The following is a 14,277-nucleotide window of genomic DNA, read 5'->3' on the forward strand; positions in this document are numbered from 1 at the left end:
CCTGGGCTCCACTGAGAGGGGCTTTGATTCTCCTGGAGAGGGACCTTATTAGTCAAACACTCTCCTACATGGCAACTCATTCATGACTCTTAATGAGAGAGGAATCTGGACCAGCTAATAAGGTGGCCGTCCCTTTAGTGCCTTGTGAGGGGGAGAATGGAGCAGATGGAGAAAAAAGCTGAGGTTTCTGGAGGTAAAAATACCCACGGAGCAGGTCTGAAAAGAATCACACAGGGCAGGGCGGGCCCCAGCTTTCACTGGCATGGAAACCACCTCCTCGTATATATGGGCTGAAAGCATTATTGAGAACCCGATCCATATTCACACTCCTTGGTCTTTTCTGTCCCAACTTAGAATAGAGAGTGCCAATTGCGCCCCGTTTCTGTGACTTAAGTCCTTGGGAAGCGGAGCTGACAGAAGCAACACAGGGCGACAGAGATCCTATTGGCCTCCCCTGTCCCCCGGCCTCCTCAGCTCCCCTCAGTGGATATTGATTTGAAGGAAAGCCCCTCAGAGATAAGGGCTGCAGGCCATTGTGCCACCCAGTCTCTAATTACAGGACATGCCGAAAGAGAAAGCTAAGCCCCTGGCATTTGCAGCTTGCGATAATTGCTTCTGGCATAACATGCCTTGCCAAATGTTTGGTACATTGCTTCAGCAAAAAGGAAAGAACAAAAACCTATTTTAAAGAGGAGGGGGAGAGATAGAGGAGGAGGTGGGTAAAAGTGATTACCACATATACATTTTGGACTATGCACCGTGCACACCTCCCTCTCACCACATGTATGATTTCAGCAGTGTTTTGAAGGCCACCACATTCCCTCGGGATCAGATTACTATCACAGCCGTGTCTTAGTAGGAGACACCACATTTCATCATCCAATTCCTTCCCTATGTACAGATATAAGCAGCACCTTCAAAAAATAATAGAGCCTTGTTTTTATATGGTGCTACAGCCTGAGCGGACATTACCAGTGTGCGGTTTAGAAAATGAACCTGTTGTAAGCAATATTGTAAGCTTGGTGTTAAAAAGTATTTTCTCAGCGCAAGTGGTTAGATTGTATCTTATGAAGCAAATATATTTTCTCTTCATGAATGAACAATCAAGCCGTAGATTCATTCTGAGTGGCTGTAATTATTATTTATGTTCCAACACTGTTTCCTGTCTCATCACAGCCACGTCGAATGGGACCCTGGAGGGTCTAGAGAACAGGGAAGGAGGGGTCTGCAACACCCTCTCCATGAAGATCGTCATGAAAGTGGGCCAGGGTAAGTAAGCATCTCGATGCAGGCTGGCAGGAATGCCAGAAAAGCAGTAAAAGGTAGTCACAATAGAGCCAGGCAGGATATAAGTATGGATGAGTGATAATGAAAGCTTTGTATGGGGACTGTCATGACTGCAGTGCAAGAGGAGCGTTTCATGAGCTATTGTTCATAAAGCCAGACACCCCGGGCGTGGGTTTTTACAGTGGGATACTCCGCTGCTCACAGTGTGTGGAGAGTCGCCCAGTGACTTCATCGCTCATAAAATAAGGGCCTCAGACATCACATTTCACTCCATTCTTTACTTTTCTTTTTTGAGAAGGGAAAGATGAAACAAAGAAAAGCCATTGTGCAAATACAGATGGACACACTGAAACACTTTCTCACACATACCAAAAGAACTCACTCACACAATGACAAATGAAAGCTGTGGAAAACATAGGGGACATTCCATAGAGCATGTTACGGACTACCTGTTGTCCTATTACTTAGACTGTCTGTTGGTCTAACATGAATGAGATTGCTTTGCCTGAAGAGCCCAGGTTTCTCACACACTGTCACTCTTAAATTTTAACTTTGTCTCTCACTGTGTCACAAACTCAAATAAGTGTTAACATTGTTTTCCAAATGAGGCAGTAGCCTTAACAGAATGTCAATGTATTGAGATAAGTGGGGCAAGAGTTCCCAGGCATTCTACACTGGTGTGGTGTGGGCTGTCTAATCTGCCATGGCATGTCCCCACTAGCTTTTAGAAATAACACTGTGCAACATGTATACGCATTTGTCTCAATACATAATCACGCTGACAGTGGATTACGAGGCCAACACAAACCAATTCAACACAAATCAATGTGATGAAGGAATAAAGACGTTTACCACACGCACCATCAGCCGTGTGGAACAGATGAGACCACTGGAAAAACCCAGGTTCTCCATATAAATGCCATCAGTCAGCACATGCACTCTCCCTCTCCTTAAATCCTCACTGATATATTGGCCCACTCATCTACACACTTAGAAAAAAGGGCTCCAAAAGGGTTCTTAGGCTGTCCCCATAGGAGAACCTTTTTTGGTTCCATGTAGAACCCTCTGTGGAAATGGTTCTTCTTGGAACCCAAAATAGTTAAACTTGGAATCAAAAAGGGTTCTTTAAAAGGGTTCTACTATGGGGACAGTCGAAGAACCCTTTTAGGTTATTTTGAAGAGTGTAGCTATGTCTCTAAAGAGACCTTTGCTTGGCCTGCCGTCATGCTAGGAGTGGCAGGGTCAGTCTTAATCACTGCCCTAGTCAGCGTCCACACATCCAAAACAAACAAACCCCAAAGGGAGGGTCTGCCGATAAGACTCATTCTACAGATAGGGATTATTTGTATAGCTGACCTTAGATAATAATTATCATAGTTGGCTTGACATTCCTTTTGTCTTTCTCAAGGCTTGTTTGCGTAAATCTGTGTTTAATACACAAGATGCCCATTATGTTAGGAGCTAGGAAACAGTAAAAAGATTATAGATGTCATTAACTTTGCTGTCTTGTGCAGGTAGTTACGGTTGGAATGCAACGGTTTATTTCTTTAGGATTTGGAGCAATGACGTTACCGAACCTAGGTCATAGTACATTCATCTGCGTGTTTGCTGAAGGATTGGGTCCTATTTTCAGGCACTGAGTCATAGCAACTCTGTTGCCACAAATATTGTAGACACAGAGAAGCGGTTAACATACAATAAAGTAAGGAAGAAACGGTATCGTCTCTTTGTTTTTATTACACTGACTCATCCAGGGCAACGGTCACTAAAGTATGATGGTTAACAACACACAAAGCAACATGAACAAACATATTATCAGAAGAGGATACATACAATAAGCTATATACCCTTTTGTAAAAAAAATAAAGTAATTCCTATATTTTTCATGGAGAGAACTTTATCTCTAGCAAAATGCCTTTGTTAACAAAAATGGCAAAGATTGGAGACGATCATATGACCAATATCTGGATATGTAGCAGACTGTCAATCTGCTGATGCACTTCCTCATACTGAGTCACTCTTGTATTACTGCACACTATGAGATTTAATTTATTGATTTGTATGTGAACATTGAATTTTATGCAATTATAAGATGACTATTCACCCATGAAATGAGATTGTATGGCACCGTATGCTGGGTAGTTTAAAGGGAGGCTGATGGCTTTGATGGACTCTCTTATCTGCAGCCAAAGCTTTCAAAATGTTAGTATAATGAGAAAGAGCAAGGCCTGTCGATGTTTGAAACTCAGGTGAATTGATCACATTTATATTAGTATGGGGTGTGTAATGTCTTTATAAAACAAGCTGTCATGTTAAAATGTGTGATATTGTCTTTGGGATGGAGATCCTTTAGTGGTTGTTGACATACCCATTTGTTGTGTTGCACATTAGAAACTAGCACTCAGCAGTAGCAGACAGCACACCACCAAAGCGTCTGGAACAATAGTTCTCTTAACTGTAATCAAACAGACAAACTGAGGGTGCGGTTTAGGTTATACATAGCACACTGTAGCAGCAATATGAGCTGGTTTAAAATAATGAATATCAGTAGCTATGCCTTTATAAATACTGTGTTAATAACCAAAGAGAAACACCTCCATTAGGGCTCTTAAAATGCCATTCTAAAAATAGAACAATTGGACATTTAGAATATTTTCTATAAACTATTACAGTAAAATAATTCCAAGATCTCTAAGTTCTCTTGGAAGGAGGGGCAGTAAAACCTCAGTGATATTCCAGTTGATGAAATCTCCCTTCATGCCAGTGTATCCCCTTAGCCTTCTGCATGGCATTGATGGGACTCAGGGGAACCATGAAAAAAGGGACGAATGCATTTTTGTCAGGAGACAAGTTACATAATTTCTTATAGCTTAATTTCGCAAGGTATAGCAGATACTGTCATGCATGTCTCTAAATATGACATCATGACTTGTCAGTTTTTAATTTGAAAAGTGTGCCATCGACTACTTTGAAGAAATTGAGTTCAAAGGAACTGATAAATATGGCTCCCGTTCCAACCCCCATTTTCAAATCTTTATTGGAAAATTATAAAAAGAGCAACAGAATTTACAATATTCACATTAGAATCTAGCTTTGTTGACTTTCTTCATCTAAATTGCAGACCCAAACACAGTTGTACCAGACCCAGTTATAACAGACAAGCCAAGTGAAGACCAGGACAACACTGTGAAGGAGACAACCACCAGCCCAAATAAGAAAAAGGGTGGCAGTGGTGGGGCTGTGGAGCCAGGCAACAAAGGTGAGGATGCTCAAACTTGTGTGAAAAGGAGTATTTGTCTCAGTATGAGCCCTGTTTCCCTGTTTTGTGTTCTATTCCTCATTATCAGTGGATTGGACTGTAACCTTCAATGCCAAAAGGTCATGGTTTTGCTTCCAATACTGTATGCCACATTGTGAAACCATTTGTTACTGCATTTTCTAAGTACAATGCTTCCCCAGGTCTGCCACACACATATTCTTGCAGTCCAGGGGAGGCTGGTGAGAGGGGCTATAGGAGGATTGGCTCATTGTAAAGACTGGAAACTAATAAAAGGAACACTACCAAACACTTCAAACATATGGGAACCACATGTGTGACTCTGCTCCATTTATTCCATTCAAGCTATTACAATAAGCCTGTCCTGCTATAGCTCAACCCACCAGCCTCCTCTGTTTCGCATGCACCCATGCACAAACACAGACACAAAAGTATTATATTTTTCCATTTTGGTTTGAGAAAGCTACACTGATCTACTTTTTTAATTATGCTGAGTAGTAATGTGGATAGATAGACAGTGTTCAAGTGTGGTAATGAAAAATTTAAACCATATCTGCTTGGCTGAGATCGAGCCGCAGATGATAAAATTATCAGAGACTATTAAATCCATCAGCAGGGTTTCTGCACATTAGATATATCCATTTGTGTTTGTTTTGCTTGTGTTTCAGTCATCAGAATGGTATTTTTTCACAGGAGGCAGAAAATGCTAAAGTTTACATAGGTTTAGAAAGTCATTTGGGCCCTAGAGTTCTGGCTCTGCTGCAGGACAAACAAAATGGCCTTCCCTCTCATCCTGGAAAGCTGCCAAGTCTCCCACAGTGGGGTTTTCTTTCAATGTGAAGGTTTGGCAGTCATCTTTCTAGGTGTGTTACTTTGAACTTTTGTTTCTGTCCTATTCCTTTACCTGCACATGAGAGCTCTGCCTAACAACCTTTTGCGTCTGACTTCTCTCATACCACAGGTGAAGAGGAATGTAATAAAGATGCACAGTTTATCATGCCTGTCTGCACAGGTCCACAGCTGAACGCTGAACGGTGGCTAAATGCGCACAACTGATCCAAAGCCAATCAGGACAACAGACAAAATAAATGCATGGGATTATTGTCAGAGCTGCCAGCAGGAGCAAAATGATACGTTTCAATGTACAAATACTTCAGCATTTAAACAGTCAGGGATACTGTTGGGAGGTTTATCCCTCTGCAATAAAGTGAAAAGATACTGAGATATCCGGGTACAATGCTTTGCCTTTGTGGTGTTGAAGCTTTGACAGAGGAGCACAGGTAGCATCTGTATCTGCTTATTATGGCAGAAAAAGTATTTTATCAAGCTGCTTCCTTCTGCCTATCATTCATTCAGTGGAAAGATCAAATGTTGTTTTGCCTCTGTAATACAAAGAGGTAATACCTCGTTTTAATTTGTATGCACATTTCTTTCCTGAGCCATTAAGGTCTTTGGAAGCAGAAAAGGTCTCAGCAGATTGTGAGGAAAGCACATTATAATAACACTCACAGTCATTCATGCTCAGCATCTAAATTAAACTGGGTAGAGAGATGGCCAGAATAGATTTCTATAAATTATTCAGAACATTCTGAAGTGTTGGCATGGGTCTACAGTTAGGTGCAAATGTGAAAATTAGTTCACCCAGAAGTCATTTGAATAATTCTAGTGTTTTAGAATCGTTCAGACGATCTTGAGGAAAGCTAATGTTCCATGTCACGATAACGTCCTCATGCTCATTAACCAGCAGGTGGTCTTGACTTCATTAATATGAGCGAGAACAAACTAGTCTTTTGTTCACAAACTAGTCTTCTGTTCACTCGACATTCTTGACAAGCTGGAAAATAAAAGCAGTGGGGACTTAGACACTGATCAGCTCCATTGCCTTCAACACACATTGAGCTCTATGGTCTCATGTAAGATCAATAGCCGACTGTTTTCCATCTGTCAACTTTGAAATGGGATTTTCTTCCCCTTTCATCAGGGTCGTCTTACCCTGCAAAATTAAAGAAAATAATAAGAGCGGGGAATAATTCCAGTGGTGATTTGGTTATGTTTGGGATCACTGTGGAATCCATTCCTCTACCCCCAGTGTAAATGCAGCTAGCAGCCTCTGATTTGACAGTGTAGCAGCAGCGTTGGGCAGGCAGGCAGACAGCGGTGGAAGCTGTGCTCCCAGGCAGGCAGCGCTGGGATGCAGTGAAGTATACATAGTGAAGGGAGGGAGGGATAGGGAGGGAGGCTTCAGGACCACACAGGAAATAGGCATGCCACTCTAATTGGACTCACTCCTCATCCTCTGTGTCTAATAGAGGGACTGGTGTTGTTTTCTTTTCCCTCGCAGCCGGTTATATACGTTTAAACAGTTTCTCTTCCTTTACCCCCTCATGTGGAGTTATAACATATGGCCAAACATACACAGTTTAATCCTCCACTCGCTCTCAGGATGCATGCCAAGAAGAAATGAGCTATCATCTGTGGAAAACGGACACCCCCACACGCTCACAAAGGCCACACAGTCAGGAAGCCCCTAGCTACTCAGTCAATTCAGAGAAATAATGGAAGAAGCCTTTTTCTCATTGAGAACCCATTTGCACCCTCGCAGGGTTCCACCTCTATCCTGATCAGCAACAGTACAGCTTTGTCTGACTTGGCTGCCAAGCAGACCACCGCTTGTTCATTCCCTGCTGCTAACTGATTCCTTTATTTTTCCATCCACAGACACCATGAACCAGGACAACAAGTCCAACTCAGCAGAGGGTATTTTTGCCTCCAAGCCAGCGCTGTTTGCTGCCATCGGGGCGGGATGCGTCATCTTCCTGCTGATCATCATCATCCTCATCGTCCTGCTGATCAAGCTGAGGAAGAGGAACCGCAAGCACACCCAGCAGCGGACCACCGCTCTGTCACTCAGCACACTGGCCAGCCCCAAGTGCTCTGGGAATGCTGGCTCAGAACCCAGTGACATCATCATCCCTCTACGGACTACAGAAAACAACTACTGTCCCCATTACGAGAAGGTGAGCGGGGACTACGGCCATCCGGTTTATATAGTCCAGGAGATGCCCCCGCAAAGCCCAGCCAACATCTACTACAAGGTCTGAGGCAAAGACTATCTTTAGGATGTTTGCTTGTAGGGGAGAATTCTGGCCTACCTTTTACTACCTTGTCCATCTGATGTTCAAAAACACTTTTGATGTTCAAAATAACATCACAAGAACAGAAATGAAAAACAGGTCGTCATGGACACGGTAGTTGAATAATTGTTTGTTTCCAGATAAGCCAAAGGGCAGGTTTTGGAGGGTTTGTGTCGTCTTCTCTTCCTGCTTCTTGCTAGAAATTGAATTCACCCAAGTTTTGCTATTCTGTGTCTGAGAGGACTGTAAGATGGTCAAGCCTATGGAGTAGAGAAGCCTTTGCTCTGACAATGGAGACAAGTTGCAAACAGGGTATACTACACAAACAAAGGACCCTGCGATAGGGCTGTCACTCATGGTCTCCATTCCTGTAATGAAGCCTCCATGGTTTGCTCAGAGACAGAAAAAGGCACAGTGTGATGATATAGCATAACACACTTCCCTTTAATATGTTTTACCTGCACTATTCTTTTTTATCAGTCACCTACAGTAGCTCCCTCTTCACCAATGTCTGATCCTTCAACGTTGTTTATTTTCTACTGTATATCTAGTTAATACATACAATATTATGGTAAATATTAATATTTTTCAGGTGTCCTTTAGTGATACTTTGCCACTCTTTCTCTTATATATATATATGTATGTATATATATATATGTATGTATATATATATATATATATATATATATATATATATATATATATATATATATATATATACATACACACACACACACACACACACACACACAGTACCAGTCAAAGGTTTGGACACACCTTCGCATTCCAGGGTTTTTCTTTATTTTTTACTATTTTCTACATTGTAGGATAATAGTAAAGACATCAAAACTATGAAATAACACATATGGAATCATGTAGTAACCAAAAAATGGTTAAGCAAATAAAAATATATTTTCTTCAAAGTAGCCACCCTTTGCCTTGATGACAGTTTTGCACACTCTTGGCATTCTCTCAACCAGCTACACCTGGAATGCTTTTCCAACTGTCTTGAAGGAGTTCCCATATATGCTGAGCACTTGTTGGCTGCTTTTCCTTCACTCTGCAGTCTAACTCATCCCAAACCTTCTCAATTGGGTTGAGGTTGGGTGGTTGTGCAGGACAGGTAATCTAATACAGCACTCCATCACTCTCCTTCTTAGTCAAATGGCCCTTACACAGCCTGGAGGTGTTTTAGGTCATTGTCCTGTTGAAAACATTTTTTTGTTTACTACATGATTCCATATGTGTTATTTCATAGTTTTGATGTCTACTATTATTCTACAATATATAAGATTTAAAAAATTAAGAAAAACCCTTGAATGAGTAGTTGTGTCCAAACTTTTGACTGGTACTGTATATAAAAAAAACACATCGATCTAGGTGACATACTTGTGTTAAATAAGTGTCTCCTCTTCTACTTCTCTAAGCTTGTCTGAACAGGCAAAGTCAGTTATGCAACTGTGGGGGGGAAAAACGAGCAACGAAGGTGCCTCACCCTGGATATAAATTAATGAAAAACAAATAGCTCATACTCAATCATGGTGAGAGGCCATCATGACTGAAATAAAAGAAAACAAAGGTTGTTTCAAATTGACAGGTCACTTCTGTATCTAAAGAGCCTCAAGGGGTTTTGCTCCTCTTAAATTAGGCCTGAGTTTTCCCTTCAGTGAAAAAGAATAACAAGATCTGATTTGTATGAGCAGAAAAAGTGTGGGCACAATTAAGATGTTATCAAACCTTTCACTCCCACCTAAAGGTCGTGCTCTCAGAAGAATTGGATGGCTTTGGAGGGAATGAGTTGTGTTCACCAAATGGTATGACATTTGTAGTGTTAGTTCTGCACCCGGAGACAATGGAATGGATAGGGATGTTGCTAAGGATGGTTTTATTGTTTTCCACATTCCCTTTTGGGTCTGAATTCATTCATAGTCACATACTGTAGACATTGTGCCTGGATCAGTCATGTGCTCAGAATGAGAAGTGGGTGCAGGTAATGTCAATCATGTGTGTTGTGCATCTCAATAAAAGCTAGTTTCAGGAGAATAAATGATAATAGAAAGAGTTTGGCAACCAGCTCCAGTCCCTATTCTCCTCAGCTGTGCGATGGTGGTAAAACCAAACCTTTCAAAATCACTTAGCGCAGATGAGGCACAGAGTAGACACTTAAAGTAAATAATGATTCTACATTACACATTGTTGTACAAACATAATTGCAATACAGTACATTTTTATCTTAAACTATTCCTGCTCATGAAAAGGCTTTTTTAATTCCTAAAGAGTTGTTACCACCGCAACGGGGTGGCGCTTAAACATCTCTGGTGTCTTCAGGAGGACAACTAATGACTTACAATTCCTATCACATGGCAACCTCAAAGACCAGGGAAGATTACACTGGTACCAAATAGTTTTCAACATGAATCATTACACATACAGTATTTTCTGTGTCAATATCTTATCTCCATGTTCTGAAGTTGGTCCCGTTGTTTAGTTGTGTGTGTTTATTGTGACAGAAGATAGGTAATGTCCTGTATTTACAGTAGAGGTTTTCTGGCATATTTTTAATGTTGATAACATTGACATTATTTAAAGTTATTAAGAAGTATAGCAGCAAGAGCAGGACATGTGCGACCAGTTTGTTGGCATTGTTTCAGATAATTAAGGTGCCACCAACCTCCTGTGCTGTACACAGACATATTTGTTTGCTTTGAGGGCTATAGCAGACTGCCTGTTCTTTTATAACAACAACAAAATGTTTCCCCCCCCCAGTCTGGATTTATGTTGATACATTCACATTTGTTTGGCTTAAAAAGGGCCTAGAAAAAATGTACTATTGCCTTCCTAGTGTCTTGTACATTGTCACCTACATTGAAAAAATACATTGTTTACAACATATGCAAAATGACTGTAATCATGATTTGGCATTACATTTTTTAAACATATTTTGTTCAATACTGTAACTAAGTTTTATCGAAGGCACAACTCAATAAGTGATAAAAAAAAATAAACCTCAGATAAAGTCAATGACAAACTGGTGACCAACAGAATCCAAATTCTTCAGATATTGAACAAACATTGTGTGGTTGTTGTGTGTGGTTTGTCATTGGGTAAAGGTATAGTTGAATACAAGGATAATCGTCAAAATGTTGAAGGATAATGTCTACACCACTGTATGGTCTTCAATTAACACTACCACAAACACCCTGTGGTCCTAGAAGTGACATCCATTTACTGCTTGTTTATTATTGTTTGGTTAGTTCAGTGGCCTAAAATAATGTAAATATGTGAAAAAATTCAATTTAAAAGTTACATTTAATAGAGCCCCATTTATGAACATATTTGTTTTTTTGTATGCAGAATTTTGTAAATAGGTGTCTTTTTGGAAATACATTTCATATAAATCTTGATTTTTTTTTTTTTTTAATAGACAATAATAGATGACACATCTCTTAGAGCCAGTGTTTAAGTGTCAGGCATTGCAAGGAGAGAAGAAAATCGTATCATGGTTCACCACATACATTCAGCATGAGAGATTTTTACCCCCTCAGTTTCATTCTAGCTGTCCCAGATTGTTTGTTTGTGGGTGCTGGATTGGGAACCTAGAGAAGGGCTAGACACTCTACTATACATGTAATCGATTTTCTCTGTGACAGTCACCCCTTGAAATCAATGGAACTGTTAGTGAACGTAAAACAGGGGAGGGTCAGCAACCAGTTAAATATCTGATGCCTTGATCAAGATAAATCTTAGTATAATAACATACTCCAAAGGTAAATAAATAAACCCATGCTGATTTAAAATAGTCTGATGGACAGAACATTATTCCAGGCATCTTTTTGGCAGTATATTATTCTGGGCAAGTTTCCCTAAACTCTGAATTTTCTCACAGACCAAGGATACAGTCATTCCATCTCTAGTTGTGAGAGTCCAAGGGGGAGCAGCATGCTTGGAGCTCTGCTGAGCTTGCGACTTTAGGAAATAAATAAGGCCAGCATACATGGCTCGATCTCACTCCTTTGTCAGCCCTCAAGGTGAAATGGAGATGCTCTCTTGACCTTTGCAGATTAGCACAATATTATCTCTGGCTCTCTCTAATGATAAAGCAGCTCAAGCCCCAGACATTTCTTCAGCTATCAGCCGCCACACAGCCAAGTTCAGCCAGACTCTGCTGTGCTGTGTGTGGTGGGCAGGCCGCTCACAAAGGAAAAATATTCCAGCAGTGATTAGCGACATGATAGCGGAAGTACAGTATATGAACTTATACAGCTCCATGCTATTGGAGTATTAATACAGTGTTTTGGTTTTCCTGCTCAACACAGTTTAAACAGTACTGGCTTGTTCAGTTTGACTGGTTGCTCACTTTCCCTGCTCTGTCATTATTGTCATTGTTTTATTTCTGTTCATGATACAGTATTATTTTCAATGTACATGTATGCAATCCCAGTGCATTTGTGTTTTTTGTATCTGCTCCATGTTCATATTTCGCCTTTCATTCACACGCAGCTTCAACCCGTGTTCAACATAACCAGTTACTATGGAATGGATATTCCATGAGCCAAGTTTGAAATCCTGATATTGCATATTGATAAATAAATTTTTCCTATGGAATTTATCTGGTGTTGTCTTTTATTTCAAAGTGTATAGCAAGCAGATGGTGCGTTGAACCATGCACAGTAGAATGTGTCTTACGCAAGGCAGCACTGATATGGGTTTTATTGAAAAGCAAATCAAACTGCCACATTTCTTAGCTGAACAAAATAAATGTGGTGGTATAGCTACACTACATGACCAAAAGTATGTGACACTGCTCGTCGAACATCTCATTCCAAAATCATGGGCATTAATATGAAGTTGGTCCCCCTTTGCTGCTATAAACAGCCTCCTCTTCTGGGAAAGCTTTTCACTAGATGTTGGAACATTGCTGCGGGGACTTGCTTCCATTCAGCCACAAGAGCATTAATGAGGTCAGGCACTGAGGTTGGGTGATTAGGCCTGGCTTGCAGTTGGCGTTCCAATTCATCCCAAAGGTGTTCGATGGGGTTGAGGTCAGGGCTCTGTGCAGGCCAGTCAAGTTCTTCCACACCAATCTTGACAAACCATTTCTGTATGGACCTTAGTTTATGCACAGGGGAATTGCCATTCTGAAACAGGAAAGAGCCTTCCCCCAAACTGTTGCCACAAAGGTAGGAGTACAGAATCGTCTAGAATGTCATTGTCTGCTGTAGCGTTAAGATTTCCCTTCACTGGAACTAAGGGGCCTAGCCCGAACCATGATCAACCATGGTGATCTTAGGCTGCTCGGCCATGGAAACCCATTTTATGGGGCTCCCGACAAACAGTTCTTGTGCTGATGTTGCTTCCAGAGGCAGTTTGGAACTTCGTAGTTTGATTTTGAGAGAGAGAGAGAGAGAGAGAGAGAGAGAGAGAGAGAAGAAAACTGGCTGTTTTAGTGTACAGTCATGGCCAAAAGTTTTTAGAATGACACAAATATTAATTTTCACAAAGTTTGCTGCTTCAGTGTCTTTAGATATTTTTGTCAGATGTTACTATGGAGTACTGAAGTATAATTACAAGCATTTCATAAGTGTCAAAGGCTTTTATTGACAATTACATGAAGTTGATGCAAAGAGTCAATATTTGCAGTGTTGACCCTTCTTTTTCAAGACCTCTGCAATCTGCCCTGGCATGCTGTCAATTAACTTCTGAGCCATATCCTGACTGATGGCAGTCCATTCTTGCATAATCAATGCTTGGAGTTTGTCAGAATTTGTGGGTTTTTGTTTGTCTACCCGCCTCTTGAGGATTGACCACAGGTTCTCAATGGGATTAAGGTCTGGGGAGTTTCCTGGCCATGGACCCAAAATATAAATATTTTGTTCCCCGAGCCACTTAGTTATCACTTTTGCTTTATGGCAAGGTGCTCCATCATGCCTGAAAAGACATTGTTCGTCACCAAACTGTTCCTGGATGGTTGGGAAAAGTTGCTCTCGGAGGATGTGTTGGTACCATTCTTTATTCATTGCTGTGAGTGAGCCCACTCCCTTGGTTGAGAAGCAACCCCACACATGAATGGTCTCAGGATGCTTTACTGTTGGCATGACACAGGACTGATGGTAGCGCTCACCTTGTCTTCTCCAGACAAGCTTTTTTCCGGATGCCCCAAACAATTGGAAAGGGGATTCATCAGAGAAAATGACTTTACCTCAGTCCTCAGCAGTCCAATCCCTGTACCTTTTGCAGAATATCAGTCTGTCCCTGATGTTTTTCCTGGAGAGAAGTGGCTTCTTTGCTGCCCTTCTTGACACCAGGCCATCCTCCAAAAGTCTTCGCCTCACTGTGTGTGCAGATGCACTCACACCTGCCTGCTGCCATTCCTGAGAAAGCTTTGTACTCGTGGTGCCCCTATCCCGCAGCTGAATGAACTTTAGGAGACGGTCCTGGCACTTGCTGAACTTTCTTGGGCGCCCTGAAGCCTTCTTCACAACAATTGAACCGCTCTCCTTGAAGTTCTTGATGATCCGATAAATGGTTGATTTAGGTGCAATCTTACTGGCAGCAATATCCTTGCCTGTGAAGCCCTTT

General features: G+C 41.2%; 1 protein-coding gene across 1 annotated transcript in view; it reads left to right on the top strand.

Moving 5' to 3' along the window:
- The window catches only part of LOC106603306 (ephrin-B1), an 81,041-nt gene extending 68,738 nt beyond the window's left edge, over positions 1–12,303 (top strand). The window contains exons 3-5 of the mRNA XM_014196820.2: positions 1,177–1,269; positions 4,409–4,546; positions 7,283–12,303. Coding sequence (XP_014052295.1) covers positions 1,177–1,269; positions 4,409–4,546; positions 7,283–7,665 — 614 coding nt within the window. The 3' untranslated portion in view covers positions 7,666–12,303. The remainder of the gene's footprint in view (positions 1–1,176; positions 1,270–4,408; positions 4,547–7,282) is intronic.
- The last annotated feature ends 1,974 nt before the right edge of the window (positions 12,304–14,277 follow it).

Source organism: Salmo salar, chromosome ssa04, assembly GCF_905237065.1.
Source record: "Salmo salar chromosome ssa04, Ssal_v3.1, whole genome shotgun sequence".
In the NCBI taxonomy this organism is placed as follows: domain Eukaryota; kingdom Metazoa; phylum Chordata; class Actinopteri; order Salmoniformes; family Salmonidae; genus Salmo; species Salmo salar.